This window comes from Pseudochaenichthys georgianus, chromosome 24, assembly GCF_902827115.2.
Source record: "Pseudochaenichthys georgianus chromosome 24, fPseGeo1.2, whole genome shotgun sequence".
NCBI classification, from domain to species: domain Eukaryota; kingdom Metazoa; phylum Chordata; class Actinopteri; order Perciformes; family Channichthyidae; genus Pseudochaenichthys; species Pseudochaenichthys georgianus.
This window is the reverse complement of record NC_047526.1, coordinates 3,322,552-3,338,422: the sequence shown is the minus strand read 5'-3', so window position 1 is coordinate 3,338,422 and position 15,871 is coordinate 3,322,552. Positions and strand designations below refer to the sequence as shown.

Below are 15,871 nucleotides of genomic sequence, written 5' to 3'. Positions count from 1 at the left end.
CCCTGTGCTGTTCAGAGCTCCTTCTGATCTCACCTGCACCCATGGCACTGGTCCCACGCTGTGCATGCAGTATGCACACACACACACACACACACACACACACACACACACACACACACACACACACACACACACACACACACACACACACACACACACACACACACACACACACACACACACACACACACACACACACACACACACACACACACACACACACACACACACACACACACACACACACACACACACACACACACACACACACACACACACACACACACAGGTCCTGTCGCCTTTCCCATAACCAATTTCACGTCCTGTTTGTGCACCTTCTCCACGGTGATGTTCTGGCACAGAGACGTGAGCATCCGCTTGAATAAATATGAATGGTTATTCTACGAGCCGTGCCCACTCAGGAAAGAGCAGGAAGAACAAAAGGCCTTGTTTACAAGCATGCTTGAGGAACGCTCAGGCGTGGAGGGCCTCCGAGGGGCTCCGAGGCGCTGCCGACTCACAATAGAGTGCTGATTGAAACACACTCTTAACTTCCAGCATACATCGAGGGTGAAGACGGCAACAATTCTCAACGTGACCAATTTCCATTCAAGCGCTGCGAGGACCGAGCTGCAGAAATCAGGCTTACGAAACTCGCAGCCTCTACTTAAAGTCATTTAAGACGGAGCGGAGAGGTAATTAGGTTTCTGGGAACAATACGCACTCAGCACCTCGTGCAGCTCCAGACCTCTCCTCTGCTGTAATTAGGAGAGGTGTGAGTCCTCATCAGATGGATCACCGTCTGCATCCACACGCCGCATGCTCATGCCCCCAGTGCCGGCTACGAGACTGTGCTGCTGCTGATTATCATGCAGGAGGAGGAGGGAGGAAGCACGGAGGGAAGGGTGCTCTCGGTGCTATAGGACCCAGCTTCTCGCCGTGCGAAGGTTAATCAATTCTGAATGGTAAGCCATGAAAGCTCTAATAATGCAGCCGTTCTCTAACGAGTGGTCCGGCACGCTCGTCCAGGCAGGGCAGACTGGTTTAAGAAGCTCCGACGCTCCAATGACATAAAGCCCAGAGAGGGAGCTGCTGGGAGGGAATCAACAGCAAGCCGTCACACGGCCATCAAGACCAGCGCTGGTTATCAGCTGCCACTGGAGAGGAGATGATACAGAGGAAATCATTTTGATACATGAATTATCTTTCTGATTTACACACAACATGTAGTGTGTGCGTATCCATGCTTCTCTGAAGGTACATCTCTCCCTGAGCCTCCGTGCTTTAACGAGCTGCTGATCCAGAAGGTCTGCGTTGTGTGGGTGCATTGATCTCAGTGGGATTGGACCCGGACACAGAGAGGTTTGAATAGTGAGAGTAGAGGTGTCCATTGACTGAAACAATATAACATTGGAAAACTTGAATGCAATCGATCAACAAAATAACCAGCAGCCTGGCCATGCTGGCCGTTACACTGATGAGAGCACTTACTCAACATAGTAAACATGACACCATCTCGGCCTCACTCTTCACAGTATCTGATGGATAATATTAACTGCGTAAGTGACTGTTGTCAACATGACACGTGTAATTAGGAGTGACTCTTCAAGAGCAGCTTTTAATTGTTTTTTTCCTGCAGGTTATCCACTTCCTGCCAGCCGAGTGTCCTTGGCCAGACGACCCTCTGGCACATTCCAGCGCATCTCTCTGTCACGAGCCGAGCGTGGAGGAAAACATCAACATCACACACACACACACACACACACACACACACACACACACACACACACACACACACACACACACACACACACACACACACACACACACACACACACACACACACACACACACACACACACACACACACACACACACACAGATATTTGCTGTGCGTTAGCTAGTGGAAGCTGAGCAGCTTTACACACGGGTGGGACATTCACTCAAATACTGTCCTTAAGCACAACTTTGAGGTACTTGTACTTTACTTGAGTATTTCCATTGTATGCTACTTTGTGCTTCTACCCCACTACAGTTCAGAGGTACATGGTGTACTTGTACTCCAGTACATGTATTAATACCTTTAGTTACTTCACAGATCTGGATGAATGATGTGAAATCTAACCAAGTGTTGAATCAGACTTTAGTTCCACCTGGAGTAAATCCACCAGCTACCCTGCAGTCTACAAAGTACTTCAGACTAGCTGCACCTTCACCAGCTACCCTGCAGTCTACAAAGTACTTCAGACTAGCTGCACCTCCACCAGCTACCCTGCAGTCTACAAAGTACTTCAGACTAGCTGCACCTCCACCAGCTACCCTGCAGTCTACAAAGTACTTCAGACTAGCTGCTCCTTCACCAGCTTTGAGAACACTCATGATCAATCATTATAAAACATATATATATATTATTCTGACATGGACCAATCTGCACAACGACTACTTTAATAGAAGTTGATGCTAATGCGTTTCTAAGTTTACTTGAGTGACCTTTTTGAATTCTGGACTTTTACTTAAAAGTATTCCTACACTCTGGTACTTCTATTTTAACTTAAGTACAAGTTCTGAGTACTTCTCCCGCCTCTGGCTTTACATTACACTAAGGTGATGACATTCTGCAAAGAGCCGATGATGTGGCAGGACATGATTGGCTGACACGTGGTTCCACATCCAGCTGAAGCTCCTCTGCTCTCTGCAGCCTTTGTAGTCACCCCAGTCAGAACCCTCTTTTGGGCCGACTGTGTTTCAGGGATGCTCAAGCATGGAAGAGAATCTTGTTTGGTGGATGCATAGAAATAATGACTAAAAAAGGGCTTTAGACTTTGTCATTCCGCGGAGAGCGAGCTCTTCACGTACCGCTGGGGGTCCTCTCCATCGCTAAGCTACGAATGCTGCCCACTGTGGTGCTGATACACACTTTCAATGAATCCGGGTAATGCATACCGGATATATACGTACTATGGATTTGATCAGACTATTAAATGGAAGTACTCTAGTAAAGTACAGTACTTGGGTTAATATACTTAGTTATTTCCAGTGTTGGGACTAACGCGTTACAAAGTAACGTGTTGCCGTTATTTTTGGCAGTAACTATTACTCTAACGCAGTTAACGTTACTACATGGTGCGTTACTCCATGACTGCGTTAGTTTTTTTATATAGTCAATGCCAGGTGAACAGAGATGAGAACTGTACTTAAGTACAGTACTTGAGTAAATGTACTTAGATACTTCCTGTGTCACATGCGGAGACGGGCTGTGGGCGTGTTTGTGTTGTTTACTAACAAGACTATCATGGCGGCGGCGGAGCTCAAGTCTAGTTTCTCCACCTGGAGATATTCTCACTATTTCACTTTTGTCGAGCACAAAGAAAAGAACGTTTTAGTTAAATGTAAGTTGTGTCCTGGCGGGTCAAAGAGCCTATCTACTGCCCAAACCAGTCATTCAAATCTCTAAAGCATCTGCAGAAACAACATGCTGGGACGAAGAAGCCATTGCACGGTATGTTGTAGAACACATGCAGGCTATTGCTACAGTGGAGTCACCCGCTTTCAGGGAGCTAGTTAGCATGATAGCATGTCCGGGCGGCACACGGCATATGAAACGGAAAACTTTTTCCAACTACCTGGAGAAAGAATATACAAAAATGGAAAGCCAGCTAATATCGATGCTATCCAGATTGCATATAATGCATGTCAAGTTGATCAACAGTGTGAAGCTGATCGTTGAGCGGCCCAGACCAAGCAAGGAGGCAGAACGTCCAAAAATATAACCCGACGTGGGCATTTATTAAAAACATGGGCACAAAGTTCACCGCCTCAATCCTCCGGTTCTCCTTTCACACATCCTGCAGCCACAAGGATCTCACACACACACACCCAGCCCCTCAACAGACAGGGCAACAGAGCCTAAATACACACACTCTAATCAGCACAACAAGACACAGGTGAGGGGGAGGAGACACCACAGGACACCAGGTGCACACCGTCCTCAGCCAACATATACTGTGCAATCACGCTAATAAAGTGCCCTATTACCCGGCCTGAAGCCGTCAGTCCATAGTGACAGATTGTATTATTCTCCAATGCAATAACAGTACTGAAATGAAGGCTCTAAGGGCATTAATATAATGGGAGCCCTTTTTTTAAGTAACTAAAACGTTACTTTTCACAGTAACGCATTACTTTTTGGTGTAAGTAATCAGTAAAGTAACTGAGTTACTTTTGAAATGAAGTAACTAGTAATGGTAACTAGTTACTGGATTTCAGTAACTAGCACAACACTGGTTATTTCCCACCTGTGGTCAGTTTGACTCCTCTGTGTGTCCGGAGCAGACACACAGACACTGTGCTGATCAGTCGGATGTTCCAGTTCTTACCTGCTTGGCCGGTTGCGATGCTGACGGCGGCGAACAGCCTCTGCGTGCGGCTCAGCTCTGACACCCCGTTGACAGCCTCTACCTCGAAGGTGTAGTTGGCGTGGGCGAGCAGGTCCATGATGCTCACGTAGGACTCCACTAATCCGGCCTGCGCGGGGGAGAAGCCCACGTTGGGCCCACACTGGACGCACTCCTCCGGCTCCCAGCTGCAGCGCCGGCAGATCACCCGGTACGTCACGTCGTTGCGGCCCCCGGTGTCGGCCGGGGGGCTCCACTCCAGGCTGACGGAGGTCTGGTTGATGTTGTAGACCAGGTTCTGAGGCGCCGAGGGAGGTCCTGTCAGAGGTGGACACAGAGGAAGCTAAAGTTATACAACTGAGTGCCAGGAGAAGCCAAGGGTGCATTGAATCGGTGCTTCCACTGCTCTCTGAGAGAGAACAACACGATGCAGGACATGCAGCTCCCGCCCCGCGGCCACACACTGACACTGAATTAGAATAAGATCCAGAGAAGCATAAAAAGTACAGGTGCACCGACAAAGTGAGCTCTGGCAGCACCACGGTCAGCGTGAGGAGGCAGAGTTGTAATGAAATTGATCACCAGATTGGAAAGTGTAAGGACTTCTGCAGCTTAAAGTAAGGCCCAAGTAATTGTCTTGTTGTCACAAACACAAACAGTGTGTCTCTTTAGACCAGGGGTGTCAAACTCAAGGCCCGGGGGCCAAATCCAGCCCGCGACTTCATTTTATGTGGCCCCGCAAGAGCTTGAAAAAAATATGATTTTATTATACGGTTACATGCTACTTTACAGAGGCACGTTGCCCATAAACTACATGTCCCACAATGCATCTCAAATTTGACATTCTTACTGAAGAGACTTGCAATTATTTGCCCTAGACTTCTGCTTTCAGACGTAGTTAATTATGAAGGTATTACCCTATCCGATAATAATCCAACAGAGCCAATAATGTAATATAATACATTATTTTATATATGTTAAATATTTATATATGTATTTTTATATAGTCTTAAAGTTACAACCGGCCCTTTGAGTGCAACCATAATGCGAATGTGGCCCGCAATGAAATTGAGTTTGACACCCCTGCTTTAGACGTACAGTAAGTCTTAATGTCCAACTGATTGTTAGCTTAACTACGACACTTAAAAACAATGGTTAGCTTAGTGTTATCTCTCATTGAATGTCCCGTTTTAAAACACTTTCATCGTGGATTGAAATGATGCATGAGCATGATACTGACTCAACGTGTTATAACAGGTGACACAATGGAAGTCATACCTGAAGCTTCTTGACTTAGAAACAACGATTTACTTACAACGAGTCCTGCTAATTGAAAAGTTATTAACTGATCTTAAAGTTCTAAAATTCTTCTACGTTAAGATCAATCAAATTAAAGAACGCCAAATCTTCTGTTCCCGTAATCACTTGAGGGCAAACTGTTCCCCGTCTACACCTCCAGCACACGCGGAGCAGACATGGCAACACATCAATACACGTGTCCCACCATGTTCACTCTGCTGGTGAATGCTCTGTTCTGGGCCGTCTAAAGGTGAGCTGCTAACTGTTCCACTATGTTACCCAGCTCTAACAGTGCGTGTCTGCTGCCGGGCGGGGGGAGTGCAGCCGGTTTAAAGGCGGCCCGGTGCTGCTGGATATGAGGACGGGGGGAGCAGTGAAAGTTGCCCATCGTAAAACCAAAACACTTAAACTGACCCACAGAGCTGCTGCAGGAGGACCAGACCTTTTTTTACAATGTCCTCCTGCATGTAAATATAGCTGCTGATTCATCCAGATGGACTAAGGGCTGTGTTTACATAACGATTGTTAACAGCATAACAGCTGCAGCTGCTATGGAAATGATTGCGACCTGGTTACAGGGGGAATCAGAAGCCCTCTACGTTTTGCTGTTCCTAGAAACATTCAACACTCCCCGCTGGAAACAGTGGCTTCACCGGGTTGCCTTAGAGAGGTAAATCATGCAGACAGCAGGACACTTAAAGTTAATGTCCTCCAAAAAAAGATTCAAATCCTGACTTGCCCACAGAATTTATGAAGGAGATTTAAAAGTGGATTATCGCCGCGCTGTAACTGCCATATTCAGCTTCACTTGACATGCGATAACCAGCAGCTCCGTGCTTCAGAGTGCACACGACCACGGAGCCTGGGAGCAGCCATGAGCTCAACTCGTAAAACAATGAATTACTAATTGCTGCTTTCATCTTTCAAATTCCAGGCCGTTGCCTTTTATGGCCCAGATGTTGATATAAATAAACTCCCCCTCACGCAGTAAAGATTATATGACTTGTGTTCTTTGTTTATGAATGTTTTAGGAACATCCTCGTTTTGTTTTCAGGCACTGAGAAAAGGGAAACTTTCACATCACTGTATTAGGTTAGTTGATAGTTACTAAGTTCAACCTAATATGTTTTATTTAAAGGTAATGTTATTTATTTGCACTAACCTGATACAGTTATGTGAAATCTGTTGACATAATACATATAATCAAAGTCACCGTTTCAGTTATTTCAGTGCAAACGGTTCAGGATATATCTTTGAGGGACTCTCAACTCGTTACACTAACTCACACAATAGGTGATGCATGCACAGAGCCCAATACAGCACTTGTGTCTCCCTGTTCCCCCACATCCATAGTCATGAGTGCGGGGCAGATAAGAGCCGGAGTGTGGCGGGCAGATGAAAGAGCCACCTGTGGCAGGTGAAGTGGAGAGGAGTGACTGCTGAGCAACACTCCAGCCTGGCACTGGCTCCCAGGCATCCTCACAGGCAAAGAGGAAGGAGTGCCCCCTTCCTCCACAGATACACACACACACACACACACACACACACACACACACACACACACACACACACACACACACACACACACACACACACACACACACACACACACACACACACACACACACACACACACACACACACACACACACACACACACACACACACACACACACACACACACACACACACACACACACACACACACAGTTCCCGGTCTGATTCTGAGGGGCTTTTATTATAGCATCTCCACGGCCCACGGTATAAGCGATGATAACGCCTCCCTTGCTCGTGCCGCTCTCCTGGGCTCGCAGGTGCTCCAGATCAAAGCGGCGATACTTTGGCAACAAGAGGTGAAAGGAAATGTGATTACACTGACCCTGGATCTGTGTGACTAGTTGTTGTTGTTGTTTATCTGATACACTGAAAGCTTTTATATTCTTACACTAAAGGACTCCTTCAAACTGTAGCTAACGACCTCGACATCGCCGTAACCGTCACCATGTGTGGGTATGGAGAACATACAGTACGAGGATACACTGAAAACACTGAACCTCTTCAACTCAATGTCAACATGTCTCATCTGTAGCAGGTGCATTGAAGGCAATGACTTTTAGTTTCAATACAACATATTAGCTTCAACTTAATATTATTGCTTTCAACTAACCTAATACTAATTGATGTGAAATGTGTAAATATTTAATTTAGTCAATTGTTCCGAGTACTTTATTCTCAGGTCGTGTCTAAAAGTGTTCTTGCATCACAGCAGCTGTCACATCAACAGGGACACATACTAAGACACGATCACTGACGAGAGACACATGACCCTGGAAGCCATCAGCTCCATGGACTGCCTTGCATCACTCCAATGGTGTCCAGAGTAGTGCTTTGGGATTGTAGCAATGCAGTTGTTTTGCAATGTACCTGATATATGTTGCAATGCAGGCATGTGTTCAATTGTTCATAGCCTGCATTTATTTTGTGATTAGACTTTTAAAAATCATTTAACTAAGAGTGAAACACTTGATGTGTTATCTGTGTGTGTGTGTGTGTGTGTGTGTGTGTGTGTGTGTGTGTGTGTGTGTGTGTGTGTGTGTGTCAGTGCAGTTATTGATTATTAATGTAGTTTGTGTTAATGTAAGAGCAGTTAAAACAGACGACATAAGCACTAGTACTAAGAGTTAGCACTGAGAGGATGGAGTGTGTGTGTGTGTGTGTGTGTGTGTGTGTGTGTGTGTGTGTGTGTGTGTGTGTGTGTGTGTGTGTGTGTTCTGAAATGCACTTCAAATGATCACGTGTCTCTTGATGTCCCTTTGATAGTGTGTACAGTAGGTACAGTGTTACTTGCAGCTAATTGATTGTTTTATGGGTATTCTGTGTTGAGATGGTGCAAATATTTTTAATACATATCTAATACATTTCTCTTGTGTTGTTCTTTCACATAACTAAGACTATAGAAGTGTAAAAAATAGGCTACGTCAGATTATTCCAAGGGACATACATGTCAAATCAAGTCAATTTTTATTTATATAGCCCAAAATCACCAATCAGAATGAGGGGGTCCTTGGGGTATTCTCTATCTTGTAAGGGTCCTTGGCTGAAAAACAATTGAGGACCTCTGAGTCTAACGTACAAGAGAGAGAAGGCTACAGACGCATTTCTCCCGCCTGTTCCACTCCGGTATCTTCACTTTCCCTTCAGACTATTCTTCGCATTTCTTTTGAATCACACTTCTTGTCCTTGGCCCCATTCTGTTCTCCATATGTGTTGGGTCTGGACTCAGGAACATGGAACTCACAGATGTGCGCCGCAGCCTAAGCCCTGGCTGACGGTCTGTCTGCTGTCCCTGTAGCTCAGGGGCTTGTTCTTCTTCTTCTTCTTCTTCTTCTTCTTCTTCTTCTTCTTCTTCTTCTTCTTCTTCTTCTTCTTCTTCTTCTCCCTGTCTCTCTCTGTCTTATCTTGTCGTGTTCTCTCCCCTCTCCCCTCTCCCCTCCTCCCAGTCAAGTTTCATTTCACGGATTAGCCTGCCAGAGCCCCCACAGCCTGAACCGCCTCTCTCACTTGCTAGCTTCCCTCCGATGCATTGGGCAGTGTGTGGTTGTGCTTTGATATAGAATAGATGTAGGCACAGTTTAGTTTCCAGCTTAATCAACTGTGTGAACTGAACACTGAAAAAACTGAAACGTAGATTTTAATTAATTGTTTTATGTCAACATATTTCACATGGCTCCATTAGGTTAGTTGAAAGCACTAACATTAAGTTTAAAAAAAACCCAGTTTAGTAGCGGATTGTTCCTAGGTCATGTCTCAAAGCAGGCGGAGTTGTGAGACCTGAGTAAATCCGAGCTTAGGAGAGAAGAATCCGGCGCTTATCGGCCTTCAGTGCTGCAGGCCGCCTCACCCCTCCGAAGCCTATTAGCTGGCTGGGCTCTAATTGGGGAGCAGTTGGGAGGGGTGGGGGCAGGGGTGAGTGGTATTCAAATCGCCCATGAGGTAATCCTGGCTCTACAAATGTGTGTTGCGACCCCGTGACCCTGCCTCTAATGATGTGGCTGCGGTGTGAGGGGAGCAGAAGAAGAACATGCTCTTTATCTGAAGGGCCCCGGGCTGCTGTTGTAATAAACACAATCTCAATACTACTTCAGCTCCACACTGAATTCAATCATGGATGTGCTTCGAGCGAAACCTGTGTTCTGCCAGCTAAAGCCTCTGCAGAGCACCATGGCACGTGCACCATGGCACGTGCACATGAATTACAACGACAGGAAAGCATCACTTAGACTGTGTGGAAAAAGAAAAGTCAAATGTGTTGATGCTGGGACATGTTATCATTTCCAATTATAACATCCAAGTAAACTATAGTCTGGTATTCAAGATATGTTGAGCTCTTTCCAAGCATATATCTTTTCAAATATGCTTAATTCCAATCTGGTTATTTTTTCTGTAGTTGTAGTTATCATTCCTATGGTCTATGTACACATGTAGCCCCCACCCCTTAAGAAACCTGCTATAGAGAATGAATGGATGGAATATCTGGTCAGATAAATCAGCTGTGTGCAGAAATAGCAAGCAATCTATCAAGCTAATTCTTATCTATAAGTACATATCATATATATTCAAACTCTATACATATCGTGCTATCAGAATGTCCTTGTTGGTGTCACTAACCATGCAAGGTGGACTTCACACCATGGCGTCCATGCTAATGTGTAGTTGGCGAGCTATGTTTTGACCAGAGGCAACATGCGCGCGCTCAGACTCAGGATCAGCTGTGCCGACCGGAGGAGGCTCTGGCAGACGGACTGAGGCCGGCAGCGGGAACACTCCGTTTTGAAATGAAATCGACTGTGTTCCTTGGCCAAGCCTTTCAATAAGTGTCAGACATTATTGTTCCAGTATTAAATACAACAAAGAACAATAGAAGTATAGAATGAGGACATTGTGGATTAAACTGAAATTCCTATTGAGCTACATCTGGGAGTTTAAGACTGCACTGTCAAATCTTAAACACTGACTTTAATGTATGATGTCAGCAGATTTCACATAACTGTATTAGGTTAGTTAAAAGCAATCATATTAAGTTCATCCTATTCTGTTGTTAACAGAATAGGATTGCTTTCTTCTAACCCAATACAGTCAACGTGTTTCTGATGTCTGGTTGCAACACAACCCGACATCCTGCAGACCCCAGCAACCTGAGGCAGGGGACCCTCTGATGGACATCAACTTGTTGAGCTGGCACATTTCGAAGGGGCACGGGGGGGGGGTTTGAGGAGGAGTCTTCTCAGAACTGCCCTTTCCAGCCCCCAGCTCTGCTCACAGCTGTTGCATGATTGATGCCCCCCCCCCACCTGTCAAACACTCCTGTCTGTCTGTGCCTCCAGAAAATGCCTCCCCATGGCTGCACCCATATGTCTCATTTTCTCCACTTTGCATATGAATAGCATGGACGAACGTTCCAGAAACAAAAGCATGTCTCCCTCCCTCCCCCGCTCAACACATACCTCAAACTATATGTATGTATGTTTTTGGAACTTCTCTCCTCATCTTTATTCAGCGTGGATTTAGATTTCCGTGTCCCTACATCATATCTCCTTCTCATTTCCTCTCAATCCTCAAAGACACATTCGTAATCGCTATGTGCCGAGATCCAGCTCACTGTTTTGCTAAGGCCTCGATATGGTAGCTTTAGAAACCCCTATTTAAAAAGATCTGTCAATCAAGCTATTTGTTTAGGCAGTGCACATTCTTTTTCAATTACTATTCACTCCTGGTCTGGGTGAGGCTTGAAAAAGGAGATCACAGTGTCTATTGGTCACAGTGACTTAATCCGCCGCTGAATGAAGAAATGCACGTACAGAAAGCCGTGCAAAAATTGCGCCGGGTGATTGAGGAGGAGGGCGAAGCTGTTCATACAAGAAGTCAAAAATACATATTTACATATAATGGTATGGGGTCATCACGCGTAGACCCACAGTTAATGAAAATGAATAATGGAAAGTGTGCATTAGGCAACTTCAGTAATTACTGCGCTCCTTGGCCAAGGTGATTACCCAGGGGGCAACAGCCAGAGGACACTGCGAACAAGTGGACACGTTCTCCTCACGCCGCACATGAGTCCTTGATAAGCAGGCGATGTTGGAGTGAAGCGTTAACATCCGATGGGGATGGTTGGCGCAGTGAGTAATGGACCTGTCTCTCAGAGCAGATCTGTGCGGCTGCCTCTACACAGACAGGAGGTGTGTGGTCATTGGCCAGCTTCAAACCAGCTGAGCCTGAGTGATGTCCTTGTTTGTGCCAGACGCTGATGGGAAACCGTCAACAGACACATCTGAACTCTGTAAAGAACTTAAACATGTTCAAATTGGGCTTACTGGTTTCACTCGCCAACACATTTGAAACTCCTACAAATCAGGCAGTTTTCTACCTCATTCGGACAATTAGACGTTCAACTTGCTGCACTGTCTCTTTGTGTACAGCCACTGGATATCACTCCTCAGCAGCGGCTGCAGCCACTGGACATCACTCCTCAGCAGCGGCTGCAGCCACTGGACATCACTCCTCAGCAGCGGCTGCAGCCACTGGAGATCACTCCTCAGCAGCGGCTGCAGCCACTGGACATCACTCCTCAGCAGCGGCTGCAGCCACTGGACATCACTCCTCAGCAGCGGCTGCAGCCACTGGACATCACTCCTCAGCAGCGGCTGCAGCCACTGGACATCACTCCTCAGCAGCGGCTGCAGCCACAAGTGACAGCCCTTTGATAATGACACTAGATTTACCTTTAAAGACACCATCATTAAAGGCCTGACTCTCTCTACAAGCAGCCGCCATGTTCTCCTGCTGAGGTGCACAATGTTTACTTATTTTACTTTGGAGATGAACTTATAATGTGTGAAATACTAAATAGTGTCAGTTACACAACAATACACAATCTGTCTGAAGCGTTGTATTGTTAGCCACGTAGCCGTCACTGTTCCTTGGTTCTTGTTTTAATGTTCAACTCTTGTTAGCGGTCACAGTTGAGTTGATTAAAGGTTATGCAGATCACCTGTTGGCTGCTAATCAAGAGCTGAGAGCAGCGCCATGTGTTTCCCCTCTGGGCCAATCAGAGTGAGACGACGCCCACTCCTACGGCTCCAGAGAGGAAGAGAACGACACACCCTCCACTTCATGCAAACGGTTTGAGCAGATCGTTCTGATGCGTCATCATTATTATTAAGAGTTTTAAAGAAAGAAGTTAAAAAAAGATATATGAAAGAATCTGTCACAGTCCTGGAGAGGCCTGCTGCAGCTGGAACCTAGCAGAACAAGCTAACATGCTAAATAGAAGGTTGATATGTGATGATTATGATAATTGTGTTGGTAGATCAGAGCTGGTTCTGAGAGCAACACTTCTCACGGTGTGATCGTTCTTCATGCTCTAACCTACCAACTGTTTAATGTTATTGATGGCTATATCTGCTCATTCATACCATCCACCCAGCATAAACATCATGTGTTAGTGCAAAAGAACTTGAGCAACGATGATAGATATCCCCCAGGCAGAGACAGAGATGATCAACAAGCTGAAAGACACAAATAAATGGCATAGAATATATTTTTAGATTTATATTGTGAACATTGTTTTATCCAAACTCCAAACCATTCCACACACACACACACACACACACACACACACACACACACACACACACACACACACACACACACACACACACACACACACACACACACACACACACACACACACACACACACACACAGATTCTGACTTGGCCTACTTTGAGTGTTCAGGGAAAATGCGCCACTGCTCAGGATGTATACCAGGCATGCCGATTTCCCCGCATATGTTGTTGTTGTTGTATTTAATCAACAGGAAATGGCACAAAATAAATCACCACCATCTTAAATGTTATTTATCTTCATAGATGTGTTAAAAAAGAGAGGACCAGGGTGCGCACTGAGCAGCCCGTCAGGAGTCCTGTGAGACATTATCAGCAGCACGAGTGCTCAGAGATAAGGTGCTCAGACTGTGGTCACCTCCACAGATAAAGCACCGCGTAACATCGCCTGCCGGGCCGTCACACTCCTGCTGCACAGGAGCTGCAGGAAGCAGGGGAAGGGAAACAAAGCACCTTGAAGTCAACTTGTTTCAGAAGGGCTTTGGAGCAGACCAGCGCCCCCCCCCCCCCCCTGTGTAAATAAGCCACCATGGCTGCCACAGAGCTGTGACACTGGCCAGGACAGACGCAGACTGCCGCCGCTGACTGGAATTGCAATCTTTCAGACGGGAAATGGCAAATTGCTCCTCTCATCATTAGCAACCAGCTAAGACAGAACACAGACATGCAAGGCTGCACACATAATTATGATGACACACGGGCTGCCTCGGAACACATGTGGACTGACTCCAGGGCTGCGCACTGATTTCCCCTTGCATGTGATGCTGTTTAAAGGGGTCTGTGTTTACCTAGCAATGGCGAGGCAGACTTACTTGTGCAGGCCACAGAGGGGGGGTCAGACAGGCCCCGGTAGTACCCGTCCTCGCAGTCGCAGCGCCAGGAACCCTCGCGGTCGTTGAAGCTGTGCGCCGGGCAGCGAGAGCACTGCAGGTCCTGGGAGGAAGACTTGTAGAAACCTCGACTGCACGCTGGAGAGGGGGGAAGAAGGGAGGAGGTCAAGAGAGGACTACCAAGTGGATCAGCAGCACCTCCTGCACACGGCACCGTATGTTTCCTATGCTCTTTAACTGCCCATAGTGATGTATGTTGAATAAAGGTTAAAGGTCAAATTAATCCACTTTTAACCAAAAAAGCAGAGTTTAAATAAAAGACGTATTTGAGTAGCTGACCTTGTTTCCTCGTCACACATACTCATGTCCCCTTATTCATCTTGAAACCTTAGATGTGCCTCGACCCCAGAGGATAATATTAACCCCAGATTAAGACATATCTATATTGTTCATTGTGTTACATCTGAATAGTAAATAAAGATGCACGCAATGGAAGAAGGATAAAGAAGGATGAGGACTCAATAGGAAACACCTTCTGAACACTTTGCCGTGACCCCAGCGGAAATATGAACTGCAATTAAAAACATACATATTTTAACGTGAAAAATACTATTCTTCCAATATTCCTTGGTTTTTTATAAGGATGCCTTTTTTAGTTATTACAAAACTGTTACTAAGATATGTGACGAGCAGTGGTCAAATAATCTGTAACATAAATCAATTGAAGAAGAAACTGCACGGATACTCAGAGCAATAAACCCCAGTGTGTGTGAGCCCGCTCACATCGTGTCAAACTGGCAATCCCTGAATGTCCCCAGGTGATATTAGTCCTCTGCAAACACTGCCTCTGAACACAGTTCCCATCCTGAGGAGGGCACGACAGGACAAATGACTGCGTTCACATGAATCAGCAAGTACCCCCCCTTCGGCAAGCAGACTGAGCCATGAAAAAGAAACAACTTCAACAGGTAAAAAAAGGTTCTTTTGATTCTGATGAATGCTCGGGCAGGAAGGAGGTCCGACTTGTTTACACCAATCTGTGAGAGGAAGCATTCTTCAGCACAGATAAGAGGTCATTCCAGCATTCTACCTTTGACCAACACGATAAACAAAGACTGACTCTGGAGAAATCGTCATAACGATGATTTACCCACCCAGCGATGAGTAGCCACTCCCATGGCAGCTAGTAATGACGAACACAGAACGTTAACGTCATAAAATACTGATTCAAAGCATCCTCACTGAATCACGAGCATGTGCTGAGTTGATGCTTGAATACCGGTAAATAGTCAAATGTCTAAACTCGTTCTGGGTATTTTGGCTTGGGGCACTGAAAAAGCTGAACCGCGACTTTAGTTAAAGGTGGGGTAGGTAAGTTTGAGAAACCGGCTCGAGATCGCTAGAATTTGAAAATACACAACGGGAGAAAATCTGCCACTTCCTCACAGAGCCCCTCCTCCAACACACACGAACGCGCACATGACCAATGAGGGCACGAGATAAGTGTGTGCCCCGATGGAAGGCTGACAGGCAGGTAGGCCATCCAATCGATTGGTTGTACTTTTTACAGTATTACGGCCTCTACAGGTGACTTTTTTTATGGATTTCAGATATTCATTGCTATCCATTGCGATTTCTTTAGTTCTCTTTCAAAGGAAATATA

At 45.9% G+C, this 15,871-nt stretch overlaps 1 protein-coding gene across 7 annotated transcripts in view; it reads right to left on the bottom strand.

The window, feature by feature from the left end:
• epha7 (eph receptor A7) overlaps positions 1-15,871 on the bottom strand; it is an 81,931-nt gene that overhangs the window by 47,090 nt on the left and 18,970 nt on the right. For all 7 annotated transcript variants that reach the window (XM_034076212.2, XM_034076217.2, XM_034076213.2 and 4 more), the window contains exons 4-5: positions 14,191-14,346; positions 4,377-4,712 (exon numbers count right to left, since the gene is read on the bottom strand). In XM_034076212.2, the coding sequence (XP_033932103.1) occupies positions 4,377-4,712; positions 14,191-14,346 (492 nt within the window). The remainder of the gene's footprint in view (positions 1-4,376; positions 4,713-14,190; positions 14,347-15,871) is intronic.